General features: G+C 33.6%; 3 protein-coding genes and 1 non-coding gene across 6 annotated transcripts; 1 reads left to right on the top strand and 3 right to left on the bottom strand.

Annotated features, from left to right (window-relative positions):
• Positions 1-795: 795 nt before the first annotated feature.
• On the bottom strand, positions 796-4,521 carry LOC104755183 (uncharacterized). 2 transcript variants are annotated; one of them, XM_010477527.3, is made up of 10 exons: positions 3,900-4,521; positions 3,642-3,698; positions 3,294-3,371; positions 2,986-3,039; positions 2,699-2,781; positions 2,432-2,531; positions 2,236-2,298; positions 1,516-1,785; positions 1,244-1,304; positions 796-1,139 (listed from the first exon to the last, which is right to left on the bottom strand). In XM_010477527.3, exons 1-10 carry the CDS (start codon positions 4,167-4,169, stop codon positions 1,042-1,044), a joined length of 1,134 nt encoding a protein of 377 aa, XP_010475829.1. In that variant the 5' UTR covers positions 4,170-4,521; the 3' UTR covers positions 796-1,041. The 2 variants fall into 2 exon arrangements, with proteins under 2 accessions (XP_010475829.1, XP_087351757.1); XM_087495631.1 differs by having other exon boundaries at positions 2,695-2,781.
• On the bottom strand, positions 4,322-4,521 carry LOC147923303 (U2 spliceosomal RNA). The gene has a single exon (XR_015588030.1). It is a non-coding gene; the product is annotated as a U2 spliceosomal RNA (small nuclear RNA).
• A 147-nt stretch (positions 4,522-4,668) lies between these two features.
• LOC104755185 (YTH domain-containing protein ECT4) lies at positions 4,669-7,982 on the bottom strand. Its single transcript, XM_087495630.1, has 9 exons — positions 7,766-7,982; positions 7,180-7,227; positions 6,832-6,893; positions 6,668-6,746; positions 6,443-6,507; positions 6,160-6,345; positions 5,595-6,071; positions 5,116-5,502; positions 4,669-5,014 (listed from the first exon to the last, which is right to left on the bottom strand). Exons 2-9 carry the CDS (start codon positions 7,205-7,207, stop codon positions 4,847-4,849), a joined length of 1,452 nt encoding a protein of 483 aa, XP_087351756.1. The 5' UTR covers positions 7,208-7,227; positions 7,766-7,982; the 3' UTR covers positions 4,669-4,846.
• Positions 7,983-12,495: 4,513 nt separating this feature from the next.
• On the top strand, positions 12,496-13,860 carry LOC104755186 (uncharacterized). Of its 2 annotated transcripts, none has more exons than XM_010477530.3 (2): positions 12,496-13,141; positions 13,470-13,860. In XM_010477530.3, exons 1-2 carry the CDS (start codon positions 12,881-12,883, stop codon positions 13,593-13,595), a joined length of 387 nt encoding a protein of 128 aa, XP_010475832.1. In that variant the 5' UTR covers positions 12,496-12,880; the 3' UTR covers positions 13,596-13,860. The 2 variants fall into 2 exon arrangements, with proteins under 2 accessions (XP_010475832.1, XP_019094653.1); XM_019239108.2 differs by lacking the exon at positions 13,470-13,860 and adding an exon at positions 13,312-13,357 and having other exon boundaries at positions 12,540-13,141.
• The last annotated feature ends 129 nt before the right edge of the window (positions 13,861-13,989 follow it).

Below are 13,989 nucleotides of genomic sequence, written 5' to 3' on the forward strand. Positions count from 1 at the left end.
CATAAAATCATCATGATTTTTACTTTTTGGTTTAACATAAAATGATAAATAATTAACCAAATATCAAGCAGTATTTTTTTAAATAAGTATCTTTCAAACCTTCCAATTGGCTCGTTTGAGCTGATCTTATACTTGGTGATAAAAAAAAAAAAAACTTGTACAAAAATTATAAAAAAATATCTTAGTTATGGTTTTATAGCTTTCTTAGTTTCTTCCATACTTTTTCCACTATCCAACAAATGCAAGAAAACTTATCTATTATTTAGATTCATAATGAAAATAAATATTATTCGAGATGATTAATCGAAAACTAAGTACGCTTTTCCGAGATTATTAATGAAGTCATTTATAAAAATCATATGGAAAATGATTCAATTATATCAGTATACGTAAGACTAAAACCTAACTTATATATATTTGACATAAACACAAATAAATTATTGCAACTAATTAAAATTTAGTGCCTTAAAATATGGATATGATTATAAATATGAGAGTTACAAATTATTTGATAGAATAAGTTAAAAAAATATGTAAAAAAAAATCATAAAAATAAATTTATTATGAATAAATAACTGATCTTTTAGTTTGAATATAACAATTTGAAATTACTATAAATATAAATATATGACAAGAAGTTCAAGCTAATCAAATTGTAATTTGAAATATACATTTTGTTCTCTCTTAAAACAAAATATATACTCAGCAAACTCTCTATAAATATTTATAAATTCTATATATTAAATATATTTTAGTTTATTATAATTAGAGTAAAATTACAAAAAAAAAATCATATTATGTGAATTATTTCTATTAAAGTAAAGAAATAAAACAGAAAATTATTATTGGAAATTATGGTTAAAAAGTAGAAGAAAAATTGAACATCTTATATAGAATTTATAATGGTTATTTAGAAGAAATAATGGTTAAGAAAGATTCGAATGGCGTCCGGAACTGTAGTATATAAGATTCAGCTTCTGAACGGAATCCATTCTGGTGACTCCTCACCCATTGTTGCGGAAATGAAGTGAACTTAAGTCTTCATGGAAACTCGTATTTGACACGGGCAAGATATAGACCAGAAGCAGGAGCCATGGGTTTGGTTGCAGCCACTGTCTTCTCCTCCAGGATTCGTTCAACTGAAGCAAATTCATAGATTAACCCGAATGAGACAGTTAAACATCCTTCAATTCTAATCAAACCTATAACTGTAAACTCTCTGAAGAAAGAGACAGCAACATACCGTCTGCAACCGTCAATTCTCCAGTGCCTACGCATTTTAGTACTCCTACAAGCAGTCGAACCTGCACAGCATAAAGACACTAGAAATCAACAGACCACAAAGAGCATCACAATTCATCCCTTTCATTTTCAGATCAGATTCATTTCTTATTCGAAGTTCCGCATACAACAAAAAGATGATATGTGGACAACTATTACTATGTGTATCAATAAAGAGACTACAATTGATACACGTGATCTACCAAGAGAGACAATGAATAAAAAAACTCAAACCTGGTGGTACAGAAAACCGCGGGAACGCGCTGTAACTACATAGCAGCGGTGCCGTCTCCTTGCACCAAAAGAATCACCATCTGTAGACCCCTCTGCTTCTCCAACATTAGTAGCAACACTAACAGTCTCAGTCTTGGGTTGACTGGAACATGCGAGAGGATCTCCATTGTTTAGATTACTCCACGCCCTATCCGCGATAGATGGAAAGTATGGAGTTGATGGTACTTCAGTAACATTTAGTTCATCTAAAGATCTCACAGGTGACTTTGCCTGTATAACAACAACTCGTCAAAAGAGTTAACAGATTTCTGGAAGAACACTAGTCTACACATAATGATAACTTCTTTTTAGATGCAGATTACAAGCTATCTCTCCTTTTGCTGTATATCACCAAGACGAAAGGATACATATGTATCTTAATTTAAAGAATCAAGATTAACATCTACTGACTACAATAAAAACTGAATTTATGGGAGTGCTTTGGTGCGCTGTGATGACTGAGAATACTAGAAACGATTAATGAGAGATCAATCTGCTAGAGTTATCATATATTCGTACTTGCTCACAAACACAAACAAATAATTAAGGTCTACCAAGCCACAAATAAGATGCCTTTATCAGGGATTCTGTGACGAATATGTCCAACCATTCAGAACATTTCATATTGATAGTGTATGACATATAGAGATGTTTAAACAAAAACATAAAAAGAAATTTGACCTGGCAACCAGATGCCCTGAAGGAGCTAAAATCGTGAGTTCCAACAAGAATTTTGCATGCTTCCTGCGCACCAATCATTGATGATGTCGTTAGAGTTTTTTTATTCTTACTATGGTTAAGGACTCATCTTTCAAGGGAAAATAATTTTTTTGGATCAGTGCTGATATGGATGCTGACAATACAGTAGTATGCAAACCTGCATAGAGCGAAGATTTAGCTCCTCAGGAACATGCCAGCAACGGTCTTTTTCAAGAATTGATAATGGATCCGACCCCGATAGCATGCGGTAGAAGTATCTACAGTGAGTGTCATGAAAAATCATCAATTTTTCAATTGCAGGGAATTAATTTTCAAAGCATAACCTCGTACTCTAATATACAATCAACACACATATGGAACACTAAATTCTATAGAACAACTTAATATTGGCTTCTACTATGAGAGATAGACAGAGAATACCTACGTGCGCTCCCGGGCCTTATATCTGGCATGATAGTTTCTTGGGACACAGCGAACATCAATCACCATAACATCACCTTCTTTTTTCTGCTTAATAACAACGCAAGGATTTTAATGAGATGTTGAATACTAGTAGATAGGTCAAAGTAAGTGAAAGTTAGCAGCACGGAAAATAGAGTGAATAGAAACTTAAATGAATATGTCATCAAATCTGAAGTAACTTTTGTCCCTGAAATGAGAAAAAACCATTGTATCTAATTGTTAGAATATGAAAAACATTCAGATATTAACCTGTAAAAAATGGTTGACAGCTTTCTGGACCACATCAGGCTCATGCGGTGGTAACTGCATTTTAAAAACAAAACGGCCAGTGAGAATGCAAGTATATCTGTCCCTAGTAGTTTCCAAGACCATTAAACATATACGATAACAGGTATTTGCGAATGTATACGTTATGTGTAAACCAGACTACAATTGGAACATATAATATTCAAAACAATGTGGCATGTGTGCTCCTCTCTCTTAATACAAAGAGTGTGACACCGGAAATTCCAAATGTTAGCCACAAGATAGAAATCAGTAGGGTGCAAAAGAAATACCACTTCACCCGGCTTCCTTTTACTGATGCGTTCCACATCTACATGGCAAACATTTGATAGTGCATGCACTCCAGCATCCTATAAAGGCGCTACATCAATGTCAGCTAATAATAAACAAAAACAAAATTGAGCATGACCTATATCTAATTCATGAGTACTAGCTTTTCTATGGAGTACCTATTGACTACAAAGCATGGTCCTATGAATCTATTGTGACAAATGCAATACAAACGTTTCTTCAGAGCTACTAAGGTTAAGGATCGTTTATATGGTATCAGAACTTTAGGTTTAAGGCTGTATAAAGAAAATTAAAAAAAATGGTATAGGAAAATATGAAAAAGCTCTTACCGTTCGACTTGAGCAGAGGATCTTAACAGGCTGACCAATGAACTTATGAAAAGCCTCCTGAAATGTATCAATTCACACAACTTGAATCCCCCAAGATAAACTTTGTTAGCCAATATAAACTGAACCCTAAGCCCTGCTCTATGGCCACCATAATTAGCTACGAAACCAATCTACCAACTTGTCGAATTAAATTGTCTCATCGATTTCTCTCTCACTCTAATTGCGGAGATGAAAAAAAATCAAAGAAATTACAAAAACCTGCAATACACCGACGACGGTGCGGTACGTAGGTTGCTGTTGTGAACCGGAGAAACGAGTTCCGATATACTCGATGGCAACCAAGTAACGCTGCAATCTAGGATTCCCTGGGTTCATGGACAGCTCCGACTCCGACTCGACCAATCCTTCTTGTTCCTCTCCGTCGTCGTCGTCGTCACTGAACCCCTCGATTCTCGCAACCTTAGGGTCTCTCTCGAGTGATTCCTGAGAAGCCGTGATATCGAGAGGATGCTTCAGATTATCGGACATTATCACACACCGATGATTAGTTTTCTCACCAAAACTCTCAGGCCTATACTCCCTCAGGCTATAAGGGTTTAAGAAATTAGAACAAACGTTTCATTAGACTTTTTCCGGATTTTATATATTCACAAAACAAGGACATTTTTAACTATTGGTTGATGGGATGAGCCAGGCAGGCCCGTGCAATAGTGCAACGCATGGGCGACTCGCGAAAGCCCAGGTAGCAAGCTACCTTAATGGGCTTCCTCCCTTAAAAAATAGAGTTAATATCGTGTGAGCCGATGGCCCACATATCAGATATTAAACTGATAAGAACAGATACTACACTTGATCTTAGCCAAAAGGCCGAGAAAGGTATGAATTGCTAGTAAAACCCAGCTTCCTTTATATAGCATCACACTTCGGAGACGTTCTCCTCTACTTGCCGATGTGGGACAAATAACAAAAAACATACTAATAAAAAAACCTTTTGCTACATGTCTTCATCTTCTTTCTAATTTCAATATCTGAAAACTGACTAATTTTATCATTGAAATCGTGAAAATGTATTTGTTATCTGTAGGCTTAAAACCAAACCAGACGCCCTAAGAAAGGAACAATAAAGAACCTAATGTAACATGAACTAACTAAAGCAATTCATAAATGAATCAAATAACGTAGACGAGGAATGGTAGAATGTGGCCTCATGTTGAATAATTGCCAGTGTTCCTCTTGGAAGAAGAGTAGCCTCCTATGGAGAGATTCTTGGTTAGATTGATAAGAGACGCTTGTGGTTTGCTACTGCTACTTCTGTTCCAATTATATCCTCTTCCTTGATGATTCATTCTCCTGTTGTTACCTTCCATCTCATACTGAAGAATTCAATAAACACAAATTGTGTTATAAATGACACAAAGTTGTAAGTATTGAGAGAAGATGAACTAAAACTAGATAAGGTCATAAGCATTTTTACATCATAGTCTTTCTCTTTGAAGAGATCCATGCGAAGAGTGGCAGGTTTATGGTCCTTCTTCACTCGAAGAGACTTCTCTCGTTCTTCATAAAAGTCCATGTCGTCTAACAAAAATGTTCTCGCAGAGTAGTTCTTGAATATCGAAAGCATTTGGAGACCTTCTTTGAGCTTGATCTCGTGAGTATCCCTCGTATGAGTAACTGGCTTGTCCTCATTGTTGTCAAGGGTGATATGGCGTAACTCCCAGTTAGGGATGTCTTTAACCACATGCCATTCAACCGGGAAAAAGCCACTCCACTTATCAACCTGCCAGAAATCTAAATCCTTTTTGAAGTCTACATATCCAACCATCTCAGCTAATCCCACAAATTGTCTGCTTGCATTCACCTGAATGGGGTAAAGAGATCAAACATGAGACTAAAACTAAGACACCCTTAAAATCACACAAGAAAAGAAGACACTTTGTCAACTTCACTCACCGAGAAGAAGAGAAAAATTGGACGTTTTTTGCCATCCTCGAGTGTTTTTGTTTCAGCATCACGGAAAGCTGCATCGAGTTTCTTGTTTCCATTGATGGTGCTTGACCACACGGAATATTTGATACTCTTGTGAACATCATCTTCACTGTAGGACTTGATTACGAAAAATTTGGCATCTTCATACTCAGTCTGAAAATCTGGGATGTTGTACATCTCTCTACGAATAGCCAAGGCAAACGAATTGTTTTGCTTGAGTGATGATGATGACTCAGAAGGAGGACGAGTCTTGCCATTGGCTCTCGGACCACATTTCAATTCAACCAAGGAGTCAGATTCTTCCTTAATCTCCAGTTTCCTATACTGATCTCTTTGATCCCAGAAACCATTGTTTGAGTTTCCATTAATGTAACCACAATATGGGACAGAGCTTGTCTTTTGATTGGAGAGTTTTAAAAAGTGTCCTGGGGCTTCCTTCCCCTTCAAAAAGACATAAAGAAGCAATTTAACACTTGTCACGCAAAACTCTTGCTTTCAACTATCCACATATATAGACATGTGTAGGTACCTTAAATTGCTGTCTGAATGCATGTGATTGTGTATTGTGAGGAAGTCTACCAGCACCGCTGAAATGTCCAGTAGGCCTAGGACTCGAAAAAGAATTTTGAGACCAGCAATCACTTCTTTTTGCTCGATCTCCACGCAAAGTCGAATCAGAATAGACATATGCGTCGTTTTTGTCACGGTGACTTCCCTATGAAAATGACCCAGCACCGAGCATGATAACATGTCAAACAAAGAAATTACAGTAACATGATGTGGTATATAAAAGCCAATGGACAAAATCAAACCTTTAAAATATCTGTAGCATGTGCTTGGCCATTGCCATTTGACTGAGAAGAGACTACATCACATCCTGCAAAACGCATCACAAGCAACAATCACTTGAGAAAATAGTTATAGATCATTCACTACTGAGTCATATTAGTTGATATTCACAATCTATCCAGACTAATACGAAAATAGCAGACTTATTAGGTGGTTGATAAGAACAAAGCCTTAAGAATTTGTCTTACCATTAGCACATGCAGTGACAGTAAAAGAGGGGGTACTCGACACTGTAATGGTATGTTTTGTGTCGTTCGTTGGAGGAGACTGTAAAGATTACCAAACTTTATATGAGCATTCATTCTTTTGCTAGCAGGAAATTAAGAATGTGGCGGGGTAAGATTTTAGATACCTCATCCTGTTTCTCCGTTGTAGAATCTGGATCTGGTACTGTTTCCGCAAAAGTAGGCTCAGCTATAACTATTGTTAAGGGGCAAGCACAAGTTGATATAACAAAGAAAACACACTTCTTGGTAGGTTTCAAAATGATCTCAAAGTTCAAGAAACGAAAGGAATGTGAGCATAACAAAAAGAAAAAGCAGTGTCGTTTCTCATCAAACAAACCCTTATGCATGAGAAATATCTAACGAATCAACTAATGAAAAAGGTTTCTAAAATCAACCACAATAGCAGTGTCTTAATCAAAACTCAATCAAGTAGAGAAGTACAGAACAAATAATGCATTACCATTAAAGGATACAATCCAGAGCGTTTAATTCAGTGGCCATTACCAAGTCTTCAAGATACACTACAACCATTGAAAAGGAGCAAAATAAAAGTGAGTATGGAGAATCAAGTAATCTGTTTATGGTAGTGTGACAATTAAAGAACCATTTAGCTCCATCACTTTCTCTTCAAAATTAAGAAATAGTACTAGTTACTAAAGTCCTCGTAGTGCCAGTTCATTGAGATGTTAAGACGAATTTGCTATTGACCTATTGTGTTCTACACATTGAGGTTAGAACCATAAATTTCAAGAGAAAACATGACACCGTAAAAATACTCAGTGGCAATTACAGTAAAGACAAAAACTTTGAGTTCTTATATCTCTACTAGACAGAACAAATACTGTCAAAACATACACTTCTAATACACCATAAGTTTCCAAAATATAACACAATTTACAATAGTTTCAATCGTAAGGTAAAAGAAAATAAACAGAGAATTCTGAAAATACAATTTGGAGCATATGGTATTCAGAATTGTCCAAGAGCCAAACAAATCAATGATAATTTTGCAAACAGAAATCCAGAAGGCTTATTATGATAAGAAAGAAAAAAAAAAACCTGTGAAAACGGGTTTTAGAGCCGCCGTAAAAACCCAAACAGGGGAAACCGCTTGAATAGTTTTGTGTGGAAACTGTGAAACAGAAGTAGACGACGACAAAACTAACAAACCCTCACAGAAAAGGAGGAGAAGCGATTATGTTATAACTTTTCCACCCAGGACGAAATCTTGTTCACGTTTGTTTGGGCCTCTCAATAAAGGCCCGCTATAAAGATCGTTTTTCAAGATGAAATTTCATGTATTTATCCTATGCTAAGCTAGCCGATGGTTTCTGCGTTATATTTCTCTTATGTATCTTTATTTTTTATGATCGGATTGTAATCTAGTGAATGATTATTAAGGTCTAACTTCAAGTAAATTTTTTATTTTCTTTCTCGAAGGTTGATTGATATGGATCCATTTGATCCCACTTATTCGAAGAAGTACGAGGGAACTTACGACAATGATTACGGCGTGAAGATGTTTTGGGAAATATATACTACACCGTTGATGAGTGCAGATCAGGCGTCTACAATATTTGATCAAATTACAGAAGTGCTCAGAAAGACCGATCCAAAATTTTAAAAGTACTTATTGAATAAATTAATTATTGAATAGTTTTTTTTTTCAACCTAACATCAATTAAAATAAAACCACTAGATTGGTTGTCCAAACTGGAATAAAAAAGTTTACAAACAATTATTATTGAATAACTTATATTACATATATATTATTTTAAATATGTATTTTTCAAAACTTGTACACAAAATTATTTTAAAAAAAAATCCTTAATAATGGTTTTATAGCTTTCTTAGTTCTTTCAATAGTTTTTCTACTGACTAAACAAATAAAAAAAAACTTACCTATTATTTATTATATTATTTAGATTCATTATGAAATAAATATTATTCGAGATGATTAATCGAAAACTAAAAACGCTTTTTTGAGATGATTGATGAAGTCATATATATAAATCATATAGAAAATGATTCAATTATACCAGTAGAAGTATTAAGTCAGACCAAAACCTAACTTATATATATATATATATATATAATTCACAATAATTTGATTTTAATAAATTAATATAAACATATAATATATATATATATATATGTGTTAATTAACTATATACTGATAAATTATATGATTAAAATAATATGAATAAGTGAATAGAACTTGAAAAATAGTTAAATTAAAATAAATAAATAAAATAAAAGCAAAATAAATTTTAATGTTCACATTCTTTTGGGCCTCTCATTAAAGGCCCGCTATACTTAAGATTTTATGATCCATTATAGTATGTAATTCAGTCAATGGAAAAGAAACCTAGAAAGAAAAAAAAAAGTCAGCCTTTATTTGGTACTAAACTATCTAAACTTGATGCTGGATTGGTAAGCCTAAAACCAGTTAATTAACCACATGCATGCATGTATGGACGGACCAGATAAAATTATGCTATTGTACTTAGCTACAAATATGTATTTCATATTATCTGGTACTATGATTACAATCGTGTGTTTAGCTCAATAGTTTAGTGATCCTGCTATTTTCATTGATAAAATAGGTTGTGGCCGATTATATTTCATATAGATAACTGGTTAGTACAGTGGAGTCTGTTTTCCTTCATTTTAAGCTTTTTGGGTTTTTTTTTTTTTTAATTTCACTTCACTGAAACTTACTTACTATACTTTACTAGCTTAGATGTGGAGTACATGTTTATCCCTATATAAAAGAGCTTAGGGATTCGCGACGCTATGAAAGTTATAGTCAAAAAGGATGACAAACAAAAAACATTGACTAAACCCTTTATTCAAAGAAAATACAATATATATTTTTTTAAAAATTGACTAGACAAAACAAACCGAAACCATTCCCCTCATAATATGAAATTCTTTATTATATGGAGTGGTATTTTACTCATCTTCGATTATATATATATCCGGATGCGTGTTGTTTCCAAGTAACTAAACTTTCGTAATATAAAATTCATGATATCCTAAAGAAAAAATATAAAAAATAACAGTTATGTTCATGTCTGCACCCTCATATTTATAGCCAAATTTGTTGTATCCATCGCTGTTTCGGTCAGGTTGGAGAAACTTCTCTAGGAGTTAACAAAAAGAGAAAGAAATAAAAGAAATGGTTCAAGTATAAACAGCAAAAGGCAAAAGGAAAAGCTAATTAAAGAGTGAATAGAAGAGAGCGGTCACATGATGGCTTCTTTTTTTTTTTTTTTTTTTTTTTGTCATGAATGATATGTGACAATGAGTCACACAAAAGGCAAAAGCTCCAATTCTATTTTCTACATTAAAATCATTCCTACTTTTGAATTTTGCTTTGCTGTATGTTCACCTAAGCCCCCACTATTCTCTAAATGCCAAAATTTTCTTTAATATAATTAGGTCCCTAATAATTAAAACAGATTTTATTCACCAACTCCTGTTATAATATAACATACTGTATATCGTACCATTATATAACAATAAAATTTTGAAAAGATATTCTTGTGGGTTTCTTCTATAGTAACAAGAGAGTCAAGAGAGTGTTTCTATTGTTTTAACCTAAATAGAAAGAAAAAAGAAAACACAAAGTTGTGTTGTTTTTGTATTATACATTCGTCTCATATGCATGGTTAGAGTCTTATCGATAGGTCTGAGGTCTCTCCGCTTTTGCCGCAGCTAGTTAAGCTATTTTCTTTCCTTTGAATAATTTGTTTTGCGTATAATTATTTTGTTTTGAGAAACTCATTCGATTGCGAAAGATTTGGGCCATCATTGGCATTGCCAACCAGATGCATGTGTTCAACTTTTTTCTTCCATAATTTTTGAATTGCTGAAAAGCATTTGCTATAGCTTAGATTTTCACCTAACTTACAAAGTCCCACTTATCTTCACTATAAATCAACACACGATGCTATGAAATTATGTTGTGCTTTTTTTTTTTTGTGTGTGATGAAAGTACATTATTGGACGTAATTCACAACTAAAATGTTACTAGAAAGTATCAAGTTATTCATCATTTGAATGCCATTCATTATTAGATGTTATTTTTGCTAGAAAGTAATCAGTTAAGTGTATACGTTGTTAAAATGTTACTTCTGTTGTTATGATAGCTAGCTGTAGTAATCGTTTATATTCTACAACCGTATCTAGTTACATGCATTATGTCAAATCTAATAAATGTTATCAAATATGTTATTCATACGATATTAGCATTTACCACAAAGTCACAAAACGATGTCATGCATAACATGTACTGATCATATATATACATGATTAAATGTTTCTCATGTTCGCGGCAGTTCTATAAATGCGCGCCATTGTTCATAGCGGGAACACAAGGAAATCTGACATTCAAAGACAATTGTGTCCACAAAACTCAAAAACCTTTTATTTTCTAAAGTAGAAACTCTTTAACACGCGAGTTGTTTTCCTGGTTAATTAAATTTTAAGAAAGTAGACCATTTTTTCTTTATAAAATAGAACTGTACGTACGTTTCTAGTATTTGATTGATCTTATTGCTATGATTATTTATGGCCTCAAATTGCTGAACGTGCAAATAAAGAGAATATTTGTACTTGTTCTTTAATTAATTAAGAACTTTAGGTTGCAGACGTCACACAAAACAAAAACATTAGGATTGCATTATATATTATTGATCTTCATTAACTTAAGTATTATATAAATTGAAGTTTTCTTTGTAACGTAAATGAATCACGTATGTTCATGCAAATGTGCGTACGTACGTCTACATTAACATCAAACGTACAAAAGTGTAGAGCTAGAGATTAAGAGAGCTGGGCAGATTCCGAACATCTGCTGAAATGGCTTAATTGACATTACCGTGGACCGAGCAATTGACTATAGTATTTGCGAATAAATTACCGGTATTACCGTATACGACTAAAGTGAGTTTAGCAGCAAATTATTATGCATCATTGTTTCCTTAATTAGGATAACTAATTGACATCTTACTGTGATAATTAATTCACAAAACTAAGGGGTAATTAAACGTTTCTTAAAGCAGCCAATAGTCTATCTTTGTTGTTCTTTTCTGATGACACGTAGGCCCCAAACTCAATTATTATCATGAAATAACAACCAAAAGATGTCACACTAGCCAAGCTACTAAACACCACAAAAATTTTGCATATCAATTTCTTAAAGTAGTAGACAACGAATATAAACCGTATAGGATATACTTTGTTTTTATTACTTTTACAAATATACAATTATTAAAAAAGGAAAGAAAAAAGAAACAGTTGATATGTAGTAGCTTTTTCTTTACATTTGTTGAGATGTTCCCCAATTATACCAACTAATATTCGTATACAACTCATTTTCACGTATACGAATATTATAATTCCTTAAGAATGTTTAGTACTGAAACCAACACACGTTTTTGAGATCACGTATATATGTCCATAATCATCATGTCAGATGTTCGATTATTTTTTTCACTGTAGTAATACTTCTTGATCACCCTGCTTGTAATGGACGGGGAACAAATCAGCCACGACAAACCCTACTTATATATTAGACTATTAATTATGTCTCATCTTGTAGTCGAAGTGTGATATACATCTAACAAATAAGGAATTATAATAATAAAATGGAGGAGGGTAACTAAGTTAGAAAAAGTTAGAAGGTGTGTGAAGTTGTCAGCAAAAGATAGTGAAGTGAAGGTCCAGAAGGGGATGAGATCATATATAGGAATATAGGACCAAGATTTATGTCTGTTCCTACTACTTAGGGACCATTATCACATTAACTCTCTGTTAATTCTTCTTTTTATACTTTATCTACACATACTATTAAAAAAAATATAAATTATTTACACCCAATTTGTAACTATATATATACACAACTCATTTTCAACATAGTACAGAGTGTGTTTTTGTTTTTTCTTCTCTGCTCTGCTTTTTGTTTCCTTCACATAAAAACAAAAGGAATAATAAACGAAAACATTGTCATCGATTACGTTAACTTATCTCAGTTCTCTTCTTCTTTTTTTCATAGATCATCGAATTTCTGAAAAAGTCATTTTTACCTTGTATTTTTGATTCTTGATCTAGAGTTGTGAGTTTATTCTCTGGTGAAAAATTCCTTTGTGCTTATGCTACAAGGAGAAAATGAACAAGTCGAGCTCGTGGAGCATCTACAGTTCTAGAGCTGGAGAGAGTGAAGGGCCATGGAGATCGTCGACGTCCATGAATGCTATCTCCTTTGGGTTTGTAGCGACGGCGATACTCATCTCCATGTTCTTGATCATGGCTATCTTCGAGCATCTCTTCAGGCCTGAGAATTCTTCATTTGATTCACCACATCGGATCACACAAAGACAGAGAGATGGGTCCATTCAGTTCCAGAAACTTGCTGATCAAGCATCCATGGTAAACACAACAATTTATTTTTTTTATTTCTTATTAAAGCATTTCTCAAAAGAATTTTTGTCCTTTTAATAAAGCCGAAGCGCATTAACTTGCCACTGTAGAGTTAGTTTTCTTTTCTTTCTTTTCTTTTGTTTTTTTACAAAATAACTTTGCCTTTTTTTTCGGTGCAGAAACCTTTTGGATAATCAAAAACATTCGTCAAAATTAATAGAAAAATAATAATCCAACTTTGGAAAGTGGAAAAAAAAAAGACAAGAACCAAGTTATTGTGTAAACCATAGTCATAACTTATTTTAAGCTAATTACAAGGAATGTAACGTGGCTGCAGGTTCCGGTGAATACGGTGGTGGATGTATCGGTAGTGATGCCAGGAGAGAAGTTGCCGTCGCACATAGCTTTGCCGGCTCCGTTACCTTGTCGGAGAGAAGGCATTCATTGGCCTCTTCATCTTTAAATATATTAATTACTAGCTTAGCTAGCTACTACTCTTCTTCTGTAATTTTATTTATATATTTCTGACTCATTGAGTAGATTAGCGTGTTCGTAATTTCAATATGCACTAAACGAGATTTATCGGCCAAAAAACATTTCCTTATTTTTTTCCGTCCAAGTAGACACATGTTATCTCTCATTGTATATTTTGTTGATATGCTTATTTTTTTTCACTAGCATTTTATGGCTAGCTAATTAATTGGAACAAATTAATCACTTTTTGAAAAGGATTTTGAACAGCTCAAAAAGTTAGAATACACTACTACTGTTTATCCATTACTGAAAAAGATGTTTTAATCCCACTATACTATACTACTAGGTTCATCAAGTGTAGTGTTCATGAGTACGTGTAGTGT

The sequence above is a fragment of the Camelina sativa genome, chromosome 17, assembly GCF_030686135.1.
Source record: "Camelina sativa cultivar CO46 ecotype springtype chromosome 17, ASM3068613v1".
NCBI classification, from domain to species: domain Eukaryota; kingdom Viridiplantae; phylum Streptophyta; class Magnoliopsida; order Brassicales; family Brassicaceae; genus Camelina; species Camelina sativa.

Coding starts and splice junctions, on each gene's coding strand:
- LOC104755183 (XM_010477527.3), bottom strand. CDS start 4,169: ATGTCCGATAATCTGAAGCATCCTCTCGATATCACGGCTTCTCAGGAA. Junction 2,782..2,985: donor CTGTCAACCATTTTTTACAG/GTTAATATCTGA, acceptor GTTATTAAGCAG/AAAAAAGAAGGTGATGTTAT. Junction 1,140..1,243: donor AGAATTGACGGTTGCAGACG/GTATGTTGCTGT, acceptor AATTTGCTTCAG/TTGAACGAATCCTGGAGGAG.
- LOC104755185 (XM_087495630.1), bottom strand. CDS start 7,207: ATGGCCACTGAATTAAACGCTCTGGATT. Junction 6,747..6,831: donor CAACGGAGAAACAGGATGAG/GTATCTAAAATC, acceptor TAATCTTTACAG/TCTCCTCCAACGAACGACAC. Junction 6,072..6,159: donor CATTCAGACAGCAATTTAAG/GTACCTACACAT, acceptor GTCTTTTTGAAG/GGGAAGGAAGCCCCAGGACA.
- LOC104755186 (XM_010477530.3), top strand. CDS start 12,881: ATGAACAAGTCGAGCTCGTGGAGCATCTACAGTTCTAGAGCTGGAGAG. Junction 13,142..13,469: donor TTGCTGATCAAGCATCCATG/GTAAACACAACA, acceptor ACGTGGCTGCAG/GTTCCGGTGAATACGGTGGT.